At 46.0% G+C, this 15,000-nt stretch overlaps 1 protein-coding gene across 1 annotated transcript in view; it reads left to right on the plus strand.

The window, feature by feature from the left end:
* The first annotated feature begins 2,960 nt into the window (after nucleotides 1–2,960).
* Nucleotides 2,961–15,000, plus strand: part of LOC125032337 — a 19,329-nt gene continuing 7,289 nt past the window's right edge. Inside the window, exons 1-4 of the mRNA XM_047623434.1 lie at nucleotides 2,961–3,024; nucleotides 3,129–3,283; nucleotides 9,351–9,429; nucleotides 12,341–13,827. Of these exons, the coding sequence (XP_047479390.1) occupies nucleotides 2,961–3,024; nucleotides 3,129–3,283; nucleotides 9,351–9,429; nucleotides 12,341–13,827 (1,785 nt within the window). The remainder of the gene's footprint in view (nucleotides 3,025–3,128; nucleotides 3,284–9,350; nucleotides 9,430–12,340; nucleotides 13,828–15,000) is intronic.

Genomic DNA, 15,000 nt, shown 5'->3' on the forward strand with positions numbered 1-15,000 from the left:
TTTTTTCCTCCCTCCTTTCCTTCCTTTATCCCTCTCTTCCTTCTTTCCTTGCTTCCTTCTTTACTTTCTTCCCTCCTTCCTTTCTTCCTTCCTTTCCTCCTCCATTCCTTCCTTCGTTCCTTCCTTTCTTCCTGATCTATCTTACTTCTGTTCTTCCTCCTTCCCTCCTGCGCTCCCTTACCCCTCTTGCAGTCCCTCCCTCCTTCCCCACCTACTCTACCCTCCCCTCTTGCCTTCCCTCCCTCCCCCCGCCTAAGCCTACCCTCCTTATCCCCTCCTTCCTCCCCTCCCTCCTGCCTTTCCATTCCCTCCCCTCCACCCCCCTCCCCCCACCCCTGCCTCCTCCTTTTCCTTCCCCTCCCTCCACCCTTCTCCTCCCCTCCCTCCTCCCTTTCCTTCCCCTCCCTCCACCCTTCTCCTCCCCTCCCTCCTCCCTTTCCTTCCCCTCCCTCCACCCTTCTCCTCCCCTCCCTCCTCCCTTTCCTTCCCCTCCCTCCTCCCTTCTCCTCCCCTCCCTCCTGCCTTTCCATCCCCTCCCCCCCCCCCCCGGAGATGAATGCTCTGCCACACTGCCTGTCACTCGCTCTGTTTACCTCGCTCTGACTGCCACCGAGAGAGCGGAGGCCGAAAGCTGTTTAGGTTCTTTCTCAGTCTTTGTCTGTCTGTTTTTGTTTTGTTTTTGTTTTGTTGTTGTTTTTAATTTTCTTTCTTTCTCTTTACCAATGTTTTTTTTTTCTCTCTCTCTTTATCTATCTGTTCTTTGTTTTTGATTGTTTAATGCTCTTTCTATCTCTTTATCTGATTTTACTAATTCTTATTCTCCATATTTTTCTGTATTTTTTGTTTGTTTGTCTCTCTCTCTCTCTCTCTCTCTCTCTCTCTATATATATATATATATATATATATATATATATATATATCTCTCTCTCTCTCTCTCTCTCTCTCTCTCTCTCTCTCTCTCTCTCTCTCTCTCTCTCTCTCTCTCGCTTTTCGCTCGTCCTTCGTTTCGCGTTTTCTGGCTGTCTCCTTTCTGTTATTTCCCTTTCTCTGTCTGTCCGTCCGTCCGTCCGTCAGTCTGTCTGTCTGTCTCTATCTCTCTTTCTCTTTCTCTTTGACTCTCTCTTCTCTTCTCTCTCTCTCTCTCTCTCTCTTTCTCTCTCTCTCTCTCTCTATCTATCTATCTATCTATCTATCTCTCTCTCTCTCTCTCTCTCTCTCTCTCTCTATTTATCTATCTATCTATCTATCTATCTCTCTCTCTCTCTCTCTCTCTCTCTTTCTCTCTCTGTTCCTCTTTTCTTACTCGTCCACTGGTTCTTTCCCCTCCTATTACAGCATGATTTCGTATTATTAACGCAGTAGCGCACAACGTGAGGCATATTGACGATTCCCCAAATGGCATGAATGAATCGTCTATATTACCCGCCCGTTCCTTCGTGGCTTCCCTTTTATGAAGCACAAGCATATGGGGTACGATGTATAAGATTAGTTTTTTCGTTTTTTCTTTTTTTTCGTTTTTTTTTTTTTCATATAGGCCTCTTCGTCGTCGCGCGTTGATTACCTCGCGTTGGCTCGGATTATTAACGCCATCTGTTTTACCTTCATATCTGATGCTGACGTCACGGTGTGGAAGGAGGAGAAGGGGAAATATATTAATTAATATTAATTAGTTTCTGGGAGCAGCGCTCGGCGTGGTCCTTCTCCGACGAGTAGGTTGGGTACACTGGGGGGAAACGAGTCTACTTGGGCTGGCCATCTGGTGGACGGAAATGCAAAAGGCGGTTTAGGAATATTTGGGTAAAATGGCCTTAGGGTTTATTTCTTGGGGTTTAAGGTGTGCCAGGTTTGGTTTTGAAATAGCGTGTGGGTATTTGGACTTGTTGATTTGAAGGATGCGGGGGTTTACTAAGGTTGCACAAAACGATTGCGTTGTTAACCCAAACGCCCCGGATTTATGTTCTGTCTCCTGTATTTGTTTGTGAATGTTGTCATATACAGATGGCTCCACATGTGCTCAGCCGGCAAGGAGTCTATCAGCAGCCCTAGTGACCGATCCTGATTTCCCCATTCCTTGACTGAGCGGGAAAATGTTTTTTTTTTTTTTCTTTCTTTCTTCTTAAAACAGCTGACATCGATATTGATATCATTGTTGATGTTATGGTTGTTAAATTGTTATTAAAATTTCGATAACATTTAAGACAAGGAAATAATGCAAAAGACCCTTTCCAAAAGTCGAGGAAAAGGGTAAACAGGTGAGATAGGTAGGACTAATAACCGACTCCTTGGTGACTAAGCACTTGTAGAGCCATCTATGTGTAAATACAATAAACAAAATTGTATTACATTGGGCATGGCGTGTATTCTTGCCATACGTGGCGATTGGGTTAAATTGATACTCGTCTTCAACATATTTTTCAGATAGGTCGCATTTCACTTTACTTTTGTTTGTTTCTTTGTTTCTCTGCCAAAGAAAATGAAGTAAAGTGTTTATAGAGTGAATTTTACATGGATGATGAAAACACGTTCCTTCACACTGACCATCCATACTGAAATTATATTATGTGTACACTGTCTAACGAAATCATTTACAGGAGTCTGTTAAGGCAATGGTGCATTCAGCTTTCAAAGGCTCAGCTCGGGCATAAAATATCATTGTTATTATTGTTGTCGTTGTTCTTTTCCTTGTTCTTGATGTTATGGCTATTGTTGTTATCGTCGTTATAATTGTTATTCTTCCGTTTCTTTCCCTTCACCATCAGTAAGAATAGATAAGGGCACTCAAACACAATTTCTCCCGTGGCCTATAGTGTACTTTTAACCCAAAGCTGCCGTGAAAATAACCACTGTTAAATATATAAATACAAACAATGTTTAAATACCTGTTTTCATCCCCATTCTTTCTCATTTTTCATCTAATTTTGTTTTTCCTCCTCATCCTCGACGCTCCGCCCCTCGACGCCATGCCCCTCCACGGTCTGCCCCGCCTCCTCGACGCCACGCCCCTCCACGGTCTGCCCCTCCACGGTCTGCCCCTCGACGCCCCGCCCCTCGACGCCCCGCCTCCTCGACGCCCCGCCTCCTCCACGCCCCTCCACGCCACACCACGCCCCTCCACCCTCCTCCCGCAGACGAGGCCCCGCCCCCGACGCCCCTGGGAGAGAGCTCTGAGGATGACTACATCATGATGACGTCGGCGCCGCCCCCGATCGTGTCGTCGCAGGAGAAGAAGGTCCTCGGGATGTCCGTCGAGGGCATGGTCCTGCACACGCTCAAGACGCTCGAGGTGAGGCCGGCGAGGACCCAGGCTCACAGCTCGGGGTTTCCTTCATTTATCTTATTTTTTTTTTTTTTTTTTTTTTTTTTCTTATTATTTTTTTATTTATTTTTTTATTTATCTTATTATTTTTTTTATTTTATTATTATTATTTGTTTTATTTATTTTTGTTTTCCTTTATATATTAATTTGTTTATTTGTATGTTCATTTATTTATGTTATTTTTGTTTGTTTATTTATTTATTTATTTATTTTTACTTCTGTATCTATTATTTTATTTTTATTTATTTTTATTTATTAATTTATGAATTTATTTTATTTTATTTTTATTCATCTATTTATTCATTTATTTTATTTTTATTTACGTATTTATTATTATATTTTTTATTTATGTATTTATTTATTTATTTTTACTGATGTATTTATTATTTTATTTTCATTTATTTTTGTATTTTTTATTTCCATATTTACTTATTTTATTTTTACTTACGTATTTATTATTTTATATTTATTTATGTATTTATTAATAGATATCATCTACTGATATTTGATAGATATTGGACAACATATAATAGATAGATATTAATACATGTTGATACATATTATCTACTAAATAGATAAAAGGTAAGTAATACCAAGCAGGTGATTGATATATGTTACCAGAAAAAGATAGGTAGATGTTACTCACAAATTACAAATATGTTACGTAACAGATATTACGTTATATAGGTTAAGGAATATATATTATTTGTTATGATATCATATCAGGAAATTTGGATTATGTTGTTGTTGTTTTTTTTGTTTCGGGTTATCTTTCATCTTTTCTATTTTATTTTTCTTCTCTTTTATTTGTCTTTATATTCTGCTCTTTCTTGTTGTTTTCATTCCTTCTTCATCTTCGTTTCCTCTGTGTTTCCTCCTCTTTTCGTTCTCCCTTCCTTCCTCTCCTGTCCTCTTTTCTTCTCTTTCCTCAATTCCTCTCTCCTCTCCTTTTTGTCTCTTATTTTCTCCTTTCCTTCACTTCCTGTGTGTGTGTGTGTGTGTGTGTGTGTGTGTGTGTGTGTGTGTGTGTGTGTGTGTGTTGTTGTTTTGTTGTTGTTAATTTTTGTTTTGTTTTTTCCCCTCTCTCTTTTATTGTTTATCGTGTCTTAACCTGTTTCTCTTTCCTCCTTTCCTTTTAACTTATTTCCGTTTCCATGTTGCCCCCATACTGGTCTCGTATTTTCTCCGTTGCCATATCCCATCATTTTCTTCTTTTTTTTCATTTTATTTACGTCCTTTCTTTTCCTCGTTACCTCATAATTTAATAATTTTCATTCTCTCATATTTTTACCTTTATCCAATATTTGATTTTTTTTTTTTTTTTTTATCTCGATATTATACATTATTTTCCCATTACCTTATATTTCCTCCATTATCAACATTCTCTCTCTCTTCCCTTTAGAGTCAGTTTCCCTTGCCTTCTCCATTACTCTTCACACCCCTTTTATTATCATTTTGTCTCCTCTCCCTCTCGCCCCTTTCCCCTCTGATCGCTTTTAGATTATCTTCCCCATTTTTCGTCGTCCTTTTTTCCCCTCATTCTAATTCTCTTTTGCATTTTTCGATCGTTATTTTATCGCATCCTCTCCCCATGCACTCTTTTATTGTGTATTTTCCGCCCACGCTCCGCTTGTCTTGTCGCCTTGCCTCCCCCTCTGCGTCCGGCCTTTCTCTATCTTTATTTATTTATTTGTTTATTTATTTTTCTTGTGTACTTATTTATTGGTTTATCTGTTTATTCACTTTTTTCTAGTCATTCGCTTTTTTTCATTTTTTTATTTATTCATTTGTCACTTATTTATTTATTTATTCATTTGTCACTTATTTATTTATTCATTCATTTGTCACTTATTTATTTATTTATTCATGGTATTTATTTATGTTTCAATTATTTATTTATTTATGTTCTATTTATTTATTTATCTTTTTGATAAACAATGGCTTCTCTCTATCTCTCTGTATACCTATTTATCTGACTATCTGTCTATTTACCTATCTATCTATCTATCTATATATCTATCTATATATCTATCCCATCATTCAGTGGCCGCTCCCTTTACTTTATTTATTCCATATATCTCTTTCTCTCTCTTCATCATACTTTCTTTCGTTATCATTCTTTATCCTGTTTGAGAAAAACCCACAATGCCCACACGTGAGATTCATGAAAGATGGGCACCAACGCTATTCCCTGTGCCTCCCGTGATGGGCCGTGCCTTCGGGAAGCAGGCGCCGTTCACACTAAGCGTGTTTCAGCATAAACACTCGTTATACACAGGAGGCATAACAACAGCGCCCTCTTCCGTTATCAGTGGGAGACCTGCCCTGCGTTGAACGTGTTTGTTTGTTTGTTTTTTCTTCTTCTTCTTCTTCTGCTTCTTCTTCTTCTTCTTCTTCTCTCACTTTCATTCCTTCTTCTCCTTTTCCTCTTCAGAGCCGAAGTTGAGTTTCTTTCTTTTGCTGTTGCTTTGTCTCATTCGCTAGTATCAGGTTATGGTAGGTATCTTTTTTTTATGGACGGATGCCCTTTCTGATACCAACTCGACTTTATTTTCATCTTTCATATTATTTTTCGTCTATTTCGGATTTTGTTTCTTTTAACCGGAGCACGAATACTATTTTCTTATATTCTTTACTTTCCTATCTTACCTTACATTAATTTATCTTATCTTACCTTATTTCACCTTATTTTGCCTTGACTTACCTTACTGTATCTTCTCTTCTCTCCTTTTATCTTATCTAACCTTATCTCACCTTACCTTACCTTATTTTACCGTAGTTCACCTCACCCTACCTTACCTTGCTTTTCTCTGCCTTACCTTACCTCACTTCAACCTTCCCTTACCTTACTTTACTTTTCCTTACCTTACCTGACCTCACTTCACCCTACCTTACCTTACCTTACATTTCTCTACCTTCTACCCTCTCTCGCCTTATCTCACCCTCTCTCGCCTTATCTAACCCTCTCTCACCTTATCTCACCCTCTCTCGCCTTATCTCACCCTCTCTCACCTTATCTAACCCTCTCTCGCCTTATCTAACCCTCTCTCACCTTATCTAACCCTCTCTCGCCTTATCTCACCCTCTCTCACCTTATCTAACCCTCTCTCGCCTTATCTAACCCTCTCTCGCCTTATCTAACCCTCTCTCGCCTTATCTAACCCTCTCTCGCCTTATCTAACCCTCTCTCGCCTTATCTAACCCTCTCTCACCTTATCTCACCCTCTCTCACCTTATCTCACCCTCTCTCACCTTATCTAACCCTCTCTCGCCTTATCTCACCCTCTCTCACCTCTCTCACCTTATCTAACCCTCTCTCACCTTATCTAACCCTCTCTCACCTCTCTCACCTTATCTAACCCTCTCTCACCTTATCTCACCCTCTCTCACCTCTCTCACCTTATCTAACCCTCTCTCACCTTATCTAACCCTCTCTCGCCTTATCTAACCCTCTCTCACCTTATCTAACCCTCTCTCCACCTCTCTCGCCTTATCTAACCCTCTCTCACCTCTCTCACCTTATCTAACCCTCTCTCGCCTTATCTAACCCTCTCTCACCTCTCTCGCCTTATCTAACCCTCTCTCACCTCTCTCGCCTTATCTAACCCTCTCTCGCCTTATCTAACCCTCTCTCGCCTTATCTAACCCTCTCTCGCCTTATCTAACCCTCTCTCACCTTATCTAACCCTCTCTCACCTCTCTCGCCTTATCTAACCCTCTCTCGCCTTATCTAACCCTCTCTCACCTTATCTAACCCTCTCTCACCTCTCTCACCTTATCTAACCCTCTCTCACCTTATCTAACCCTCTCTCACCTCTCTCACCTTATCTAACCCTCTCTCGCCTTATCTAACCCTCTCTCACCTTATCTAACCCTCTCTCGCCTTATCTAACCCTCTCTCACCTTATCTAACCCTCTCTCACCTCTCTCGCCTTATCTAACCCTCTCTCACCTCTCTCACCTTATCTAACCCTCTCTCGCCTTATCTAACCCTCTCTCACCTCTCTCGCCTTATCTAACCCTCTCTCGCCTTATCTAACCCTCTCTCGCCTTATCTAACCCTCTCTCGCCTTATCTAACCCTCTCTCACCTTATCTAACCCTCTCTCACCTCTCTCGCCTTATCTAACCCTCTCTCGCCTTATCTAACCCTCTCTCACCTTATCTAACCCTCTCTCACCTCTCTCGCCTTATCTAACCCTCTCTCGCCTTATCTAACCCTCTCTCGCCTTATCTAACCCTCTCTCACCTCTCTCGCCTTATCTAACCCTCTCTCACCTCTCTCACCTTATCTAACCCTCTCTCGCCTTATCTAACCCTCTCTCACCTCTCTCGCCTTATCTAACCCTCTCTCACCTCTCTCGCCTTATCTAACCCTCTCTCGCCTTATCTAACCCTCTCTCGCCTTATCTAACCCTCTCTCGCCTTATCTAACCCTCTCTCACCTTATCTAACCCTCTCTCGCCTTATCTCACCCTCTCTCGCCTTATCTAACCCTCTCTCGCCTTATCTAACCCTCTCTCGCCTTATCTAACCCTCTCTCGCCTTATCTAACCCTCTCTCACCTCTCTCACCTTATCTAACCCTCTCTCACCTTATCTAACCCTCTCTCACCTTATCTAACCCTCTCTCACCTTATCTAACCCTCTCTCGCCTTATCTAACCCTCTCTCACCTTATCTCACCCTCTCTCACCTCTCTCACCTTATCTAACCCTCTCTCGCCTTATCTCACCCTCTCTCGCCTTATCTAACCCTCTCTCGCCTTATCTAACCCTCTCTCGCCTTATCTAACCCTCTCTCGCCTTATCTAACCCTCTCTCACCTCTCTCACCTTATCTAACCCTCTCTCACCTTATCTAACCCTCTCTCACCTTATCTAACCCTCTCTCACCTTATCTCACCCTCTCTCGCCTTATCTCACCCTCTCTCGCCTTATCTCACCCTCTCTCACCTTATCTCACCCTCTCTCGCCTTATCTAACCCTCTCTCACCTTATCTCACCCTCTCTCGCCTTATCTAACCCTCTCTCGCCTTATCTAACCCTCTCTCACCTTATCTAACCCTCTCTCACCTCTCTCACCTTATCTAACCCTCTCTCACCTTATCTCACCCTCTCTCACCTCTCTCACCTTATCTAACCCTCTCTCACCTTATCTCACCCTCTCACGCCTTATCTAACCCTCTCTCACCTTATCTCACCCTCTCTCACCTTATCTCACCCTCTCTCACCTTATCTCACCCTCTCTCACCTTATCTCACCCTCTCTCACCTTATCTCACCCTCTCTCACCTTATCTAACCCTCTCTCACCTTATCTAACCCTCTCTCACCTCTCTCACCTTATCTCACCCTCTCTCACCTTATCTAACCCTCTCTCACCTTATCTAACCCTCTCTCACCTTATCTAACCCTCTCTCACCTTATCTCACCCTCTCTCACCTTATCTAACCCTCTCTCACCTTATCTCACCCTCTCTCACCTTATCTCACCCTCTCTCACCTCTCTCACCTTATCTAACCCTCTCTCACCTTATCTAACCCTCTCTCACCTTATCTAACCCTCTCTCACCTTATCTAACCCTCTCTCACCTTATCTCACCCTCTCTCACCTCTCTCACCTTATCTAACCCTCTCTCACCTTATCTAACCCTCTCTCACCTTATCTCACCCTCTCTCGCCTTATCTAACCCTCTCTCACCTTATCTAACCCTCTCTCGCCTTATCTAACCCTCTCTCACCTTATCTAACCCTCTCTCACCTTATCTAACCCTCTCTCACCTTATCTAACCCTCTCTCGTCTTATCTCACCCTCTCTCACCTTATCTAACCCTCTCTCACCTTATCTAACCCTCTCTCACCTTATCTAACCCTCTCTCACCTCTCTCGCCTTATCTAACCCTCTCTCACCTTTTCTGACCTTATCTCATCTCATCTAATCTAACACTATCTATCCCTATCTGACCTTAGCTCATCTTATCTAACCCTATCTAACCTTATCTGACCTTATCTAACCCCATCTGACCTTATCTCCCGCAGAGCACGAGCACCTCCGGCATAACCCCGACGAGCACCACCTCCATGGACTGGGTCAGCGAACCTCCTGAGTCGGCGAGAGGTCAGGCTCCTAAGGTTTACACTCCTCTATTTCTTCTCCTGCCGCTGGCGTGCTGCTTAGAACCACGTGGGTGTGTGTGGGTGGGTGGGTGTGGGTGGGGAGGAAGGGGGTTGGGGGTTGGGGGGAGTTGGGTGTGTGTGTGTGTGTGTGTGTGGGAAGGTTGTGTGTGTGTGTGTGTGTGTGTGTGTGTGTGTGTGTGTGTGTGTGTGTGTGTGTGGGAAGGTTGTGTGTGTGTATGTGTGTGTGTGTGTGTGTGTGTGTGTGTGTGTGTGTGTGGGAAGGTTGGGTGTGTGTGTTTGTGTGTGTGTGGGAAGGTTGTGTGTGTGTCTGTGTGTGTGTGTGTGTGTGTGTGTGTGTGTGTGTGTGTGTGTGTGTGTGGGAAGGTTGGGTGTGTGTGTTTGTGTGTATGTGTGTGTGTGTGTGTGTGTGTGTGTGTGTGTGTGTGTGTGTGTGTGTGTGTGTGTGTGTGTGTGTTAAGGGAATTGGTGCGTGTGTGATGCGGCCGGGGGGGGAGGGGGTGTATGAGAGTGAGAGGGGGTATATTATGTGTGGGCGGAGGGTACGAGGAAAGCAGACTCATGTTGATGTGTGGGTGTTGGGCAAAGGGTATTTGGGGTGAATATTGGGGACGGGGGGGGGTGGGTATGTGGGTGTGCTTGAATGGGGGGGGGGGGGATGTATGTATGTGTGTGCGGATAGGGAGGGGGAGGTGGCTTTGTTTGAATAAAGTGTGTGTGCGTGTGTGTATGTGCGTGTGCGTGTGTGTGTGTGCGTGTGCGTATGTGTGTGTCTGTGTGTGTGTGTGTGTGTGTGTGTGTGTTTGTGTGCGTGTGCGTGTGCGTGTGTGTGCGTGCTTGTATATAGCAATGCTTCCGCTTCCTTTAGCTGTGTAGTTCTCAATATATATATTTTTTCTTTTTCTTTTCTTTTTTTCGATAATTGTTATATTTTCTCTCTTTTTTTTTTCTTCCTTTTTATGGATCGGATTCACATGTGTCTAATCACGAAAGATCCATTTGCTTAACGTCTTTTTCTGAAACGTAATTTTCGTTAAGGAATGTAGCTTTTTGATAAGTCTGTTGGTCCGCCATTTTGAAAATGGATGAAAAGGGAGTAAATATATAAAATAATGAATATATAAAATGGCAGTGTGAGAACTATACATTTTATTATTCTTATAGTGGGGGTAAAATGGCCATAATTATATTCATGTTTCATTAATTGCATAGAAAAATTATGTCATTTTAGTTTGACGTCGATGCGATCAGCTGATTTTTTTATTTTTTTTATTATTATTTTTATTTTTTTCAAAGGCTCCATTCCTTGAACGAAAATCATCTAGCCTATTAATAATAACTCTAAGAAAAGAAATGATTATCATATTTCTGCCTCCTGAATTTTTTTTTTTTTTGTTTCTATCATGAAATATATAAGGCATGTTGATATACTTTATGAAAAGATAAAACGCATAATCTTATGGTTTATATTGTGTGGTTTATATTTTTAAAAGGTTTATTATTTTTAAGGTATATTTTCACTATTGTTTGCGTTGATGAATCCGCGTAAAGTTTCTACGGAGAGATATAGGGAGGACGGAGGGAGGAAGGGAGGGGTAGAAGGGGAGAGGGGGAGAGGGGGAGAGGGAGAGAGAGAGAGAGAGAGCGAGAGAGGGAGAGAGGGAGAGAGGGAGAGAGGGAGAGAGGGAGAGAGGGAGAGAGGGAGAGAGGGAGAGAGGGGGGAGAGGGGAAGAGGGGAAGAGGGGAAGAGGGGAAGAGGGAGAGAGGGGGAGAGGGAGAGAGGGAGAGAGGGAGAGAGGGAGAGAGGGAGAGAGGGAGAGAGGGGGAGAGGGAGAGAGGGAGAGAGGGAGAGAGGGAGAGAGGGAGAGAGGGAGAGAGGGAGAGAGAGAGAGAGAGAGAGAGAGAGAGAGAGAGAGAGAGAGAGAGGCAAAGGAGGGAGATTAAAGAGAGATAGGGAGGGAGAGAGAGGGAGAGAGAGAGAGAGAGAGAGAGAGAGAGAGAGAGAGAGAGAGAGAGAGAGAGAGAGAGAGAGAGAGAGAGAGGGAGAGAGAGAGAGAGAGAGAGACAGCCTGAGGGCAGCGGGCGGGGCTAGTTGAAAGAGCGAAAGGAGAGTTCCAGGATAAGTCAACAGCCTTACGAGTAGAGCCTGAAGTCATGGGAAAACGGGCAAGATTTTTTTTAGAACTGTCGATAAAGCCTTCGAAATGTGGGGAAAATCTGAAATGTGGGTAAAGTTAAGGTAATGCAATAAGGTTGTGGGTAAAGTGTAGAGCTTTGTAAATTTGAAGTGTGGGTGAAGGCTCGAGTGAGGATGTTTGATAAAGCCTTTTGAAATATGGGTAAAGTTTGGAGTCCTAGCATTGTGGGTAGAATCAAAGAATTGTGGGTATATATGGCTCCTTGGAAGTGGGGTAAACCCTTAGAAGTGTAAATAAAGCACGGGTATTTAGATAAAGCCTGGTCGGTAAAGTGTCGGAGATGTTGAGCCGTTCGTAAAGAGAGTAGTTTGAATTCCTGGTTATTGGGGAAGAGTGTGGCCATCTGAGGCTGTAGTAAAAAGGGAATTAGAAGAGGAGGCTGTGCAGAACAGGAAAAAAAGGGGAGGGTCTAGTGTGTTGCTTATTGGAATTTAAGAGGAAGTGGAAAGGCGCTCCTGTTTTTGAGAATGCTGGGAACGTCGGGAAAAAGCGGTTTCCAAAACAATTGTGGTTTTTTTTTCTCTCTCTTAGTGGTTTTTATTATCCTCTTCTCCTTTATTTATGTAGTGACGTATTGTTGGTTCTCATTTTGATGAAGGATGATTAATCGTATCTTATCCTTCACTTTATCCCGTATCATTGCAGACGCCTTTAACCCTCTTACGAGTCCAGGCACTAATGACTCCGCCCTTCCAGGTCTAGGCGTTGGGTTTCGAGGCGGAAAGCGACTCGCCGGAAAGGAGGAGGGGCCTCTGGGGCGCCGCCTGCTGTCCTGCCTCATGCTGGGGCTGCCGCTCGTCCTGCACCCGGTCATCTTCCTCCGCCTCCTCCTTCACCGCCTCCTGACCTCCATGCACCACCTCACCAAGTGGAAGTCGTGCACGTCGCGCTCGTCCTGGACCTCGCACTCGTCGGAGGTGTGGCGCGCGCGGTCCCGCACCTCCTCCTCGGAGACCGACGCCTCCACGCTGCGCAAGAGGCGCAGGGTCAACCTCACGCTCGACTTCGCCGAGGCCTGCCCCGAGGAGCCGCCCCTGTCGCCCGCCTCGCAGGAGGACCTCCGGCGCACGTCGGCCCTGCCGTCGCGCGCCAACAGCGAGGACGCGCAGCTCAAGCTCCACCACAGGAAGGTGTCGACGCCCGGCAGCGCGCTCTCGCAGCCCTGCTCCGGGGGGAGGCGCCTTCGCGACACCCTGGCCGCCATCAGCACCACCGACGTCAGCGTGACGCTCCAGCAGCTGCTTCCCGCGCGCCTGCGGGCCGCCGAGTCGCACAACTCCATCAGCAGCTCGTCGAAGGGCACGACCCCCTCCAGCTCGCCCTCCATCTTCCAGAAGAGGAGCTTCCGCTTCTCGAGCTTGCACAAGAAGCGGTCGAAGTCCGTGCACGACCAGATCAACTCCTCGGGCTCGACGCCCAACATCTCGCAGTCGCGCAACGACCTGGCGTCCTGCGAGGAGGACATCGTGGCCTTCCAGAGGCAGCTGCAGAACCTCCCGTCGTACGAGCTCATGGACGCCCCGGACCTGCAGACTCCGCCCCCCTTCCGGCAGCGCTCGCGCTCTGTGCCGCGGGTCACGTTCGAGAGCATGTCGACGCTGCTGGTGCCGCGCCCCACGCCCATCGGCCGCTCGCCCACCACCGGGGCGGACTTCAACACCGGCCTGCTGTCGACGCACCTGACGCTGCCGCCGAGCCCGCACCTGTCGCCCACCACGCACCTGTCGCCGCACCACTTCCCCGTCCCGCACCTGTCGCCGTCTCGCTCCGCCCACAACATCGCCTCGTCCACGCCCCTCCACTCCCCGGGCATGACCTCGCCGCACAACCTGGCGTCGCCGGTGTCCTCGCACATGTCCCAGGGCTCGCCGCGCCCCAGCTCGCCCTTCCTGTCCCCCGGCTCGCCCTACTCCCCCCACTCCCTGTCCTCGCCGCGCCTCAGGTCGCCCGCGCTCTCGCCCATCACGCCCCCGCGCTTCCCCCCGACGCTGGCGGGCAACGCGGACGACGCCCCGCTCTCCGCCCTGCCCTCCAGCCTGCAGGCGGGCGGGGAGGACCTGCGGGGCGTGGCGTCGTCCAGGTCCAGCTCTGTCACGCCCACAAGGTACCGCCGCTTCGACTCCCCCGTGTACATCGTCGTGGACATTCCGGCCGTGCACAGGGCGGTCCTCCAGTGCGTCGAGGTAGGCGCCCCGACAGACCGTTGCCTCATTCACTGATTAGACATATATATAAAGTAGATAAACTTTCTACAACATATTACCAATAAAATCAGTTAATCATTCTACAACATATAACCAATAAAAACAGTTAATCATTCTACAACATATGACCCATAAATAATAAAAAATCAACATTAAAAAAGAATATTCAAAGGGGGCCTCATTCACGCCTCTCCTCACAGCCTAACAGACCTAGCCCCCCCCCCCTGTCCCTTGCTCAGTGTTGTCGTAGGGGGGGAGGGGGTGCATAGGGGACGGGAACTGAAGCCCGAAGTAGGGGATCGCCCCTGCCTTGCCCCTCAGCCCTCGCTGAGGTGCAAGGCAGGATAATTTTGCAGGGTCCTTCTCCTCCTTCCCTTTTCCTTCTCTTCTTTATCCTCTCTTCTGCCCGCTTATCCTATTCGTTAACTCATATTTACCCTCTTCGCCACAGTACTTTGTCACAAAGCCGCGTGACCTCTGATATCTGGCACATTTGTTTGTCTGACCTTTGACCATTCTGGAAATCCTCAAACATCGCCTTGTGAACAAAAAAAGAAATTCTTACCCGTTGACTTTCGCCCCGAACCCCACTCTGTCGCTCTATTTCTCTCTCTCTCTCTCTTTCTCTCTCTCTCCTCTCTCTCTCTCTCTCTCTCTCTCTCTCTCTCTCTCTCTCTCTCTCTCTCTCTCTCTCTCTCTCTCTCTCTCTCCCTCCCTCTCTCTCTCTCTCTCTCTCTCTCTCTCTCTCTCTCTCCCTCCCTCCCTCTCTCTCTCTCTCTCATCTCTCTCTCTCTCTCTCTCTCTCTCTCTCTCTCTCTCTCTCTCTCTCTCCCTCCCTCCCTCCCTCCCTCCCTCCCTCTCTCTCTCTCTCTCTCTCTCTCTCCCTCCCTCCCTTCCTCTCTCTCTCTCTCCTCCTCTCTCTCTCTCCTCTCTCTCTCTCTCTTTCTTTCTTTCTTTCTCTCTATCTCTCTTTCTCTTGATCTCTCTATCTCTCTTTCTCTCTATCTCTCTTTCTCTCTTTCTCTCTTTCTCTCTTTCTCTCTATCTCTCTTTCTCTCTTTCTCTCTTTCTCTCTTTCTCTCTTTCTCTCTTTCTCTCTATCTCTCTTAGAGAGAAACACCTTAGGTGTTGATGCAGCAGAAGACCTTACCT

Source organism: Penaeus chinensis, chromosome 14 (assembly GCF_019202785.1).
Source record: "Penaeus chinensis breed Huanghai No. 1 chromosome 14, ASM1920278v2, whole genome shotgun sequence".
Taxonomy (NCBI): Eukaryota; Metazoa; Arthropoda; class Malacostraca; order Decapoda; family Penaeidae; genus Penaeus; species Penaeus chinensis.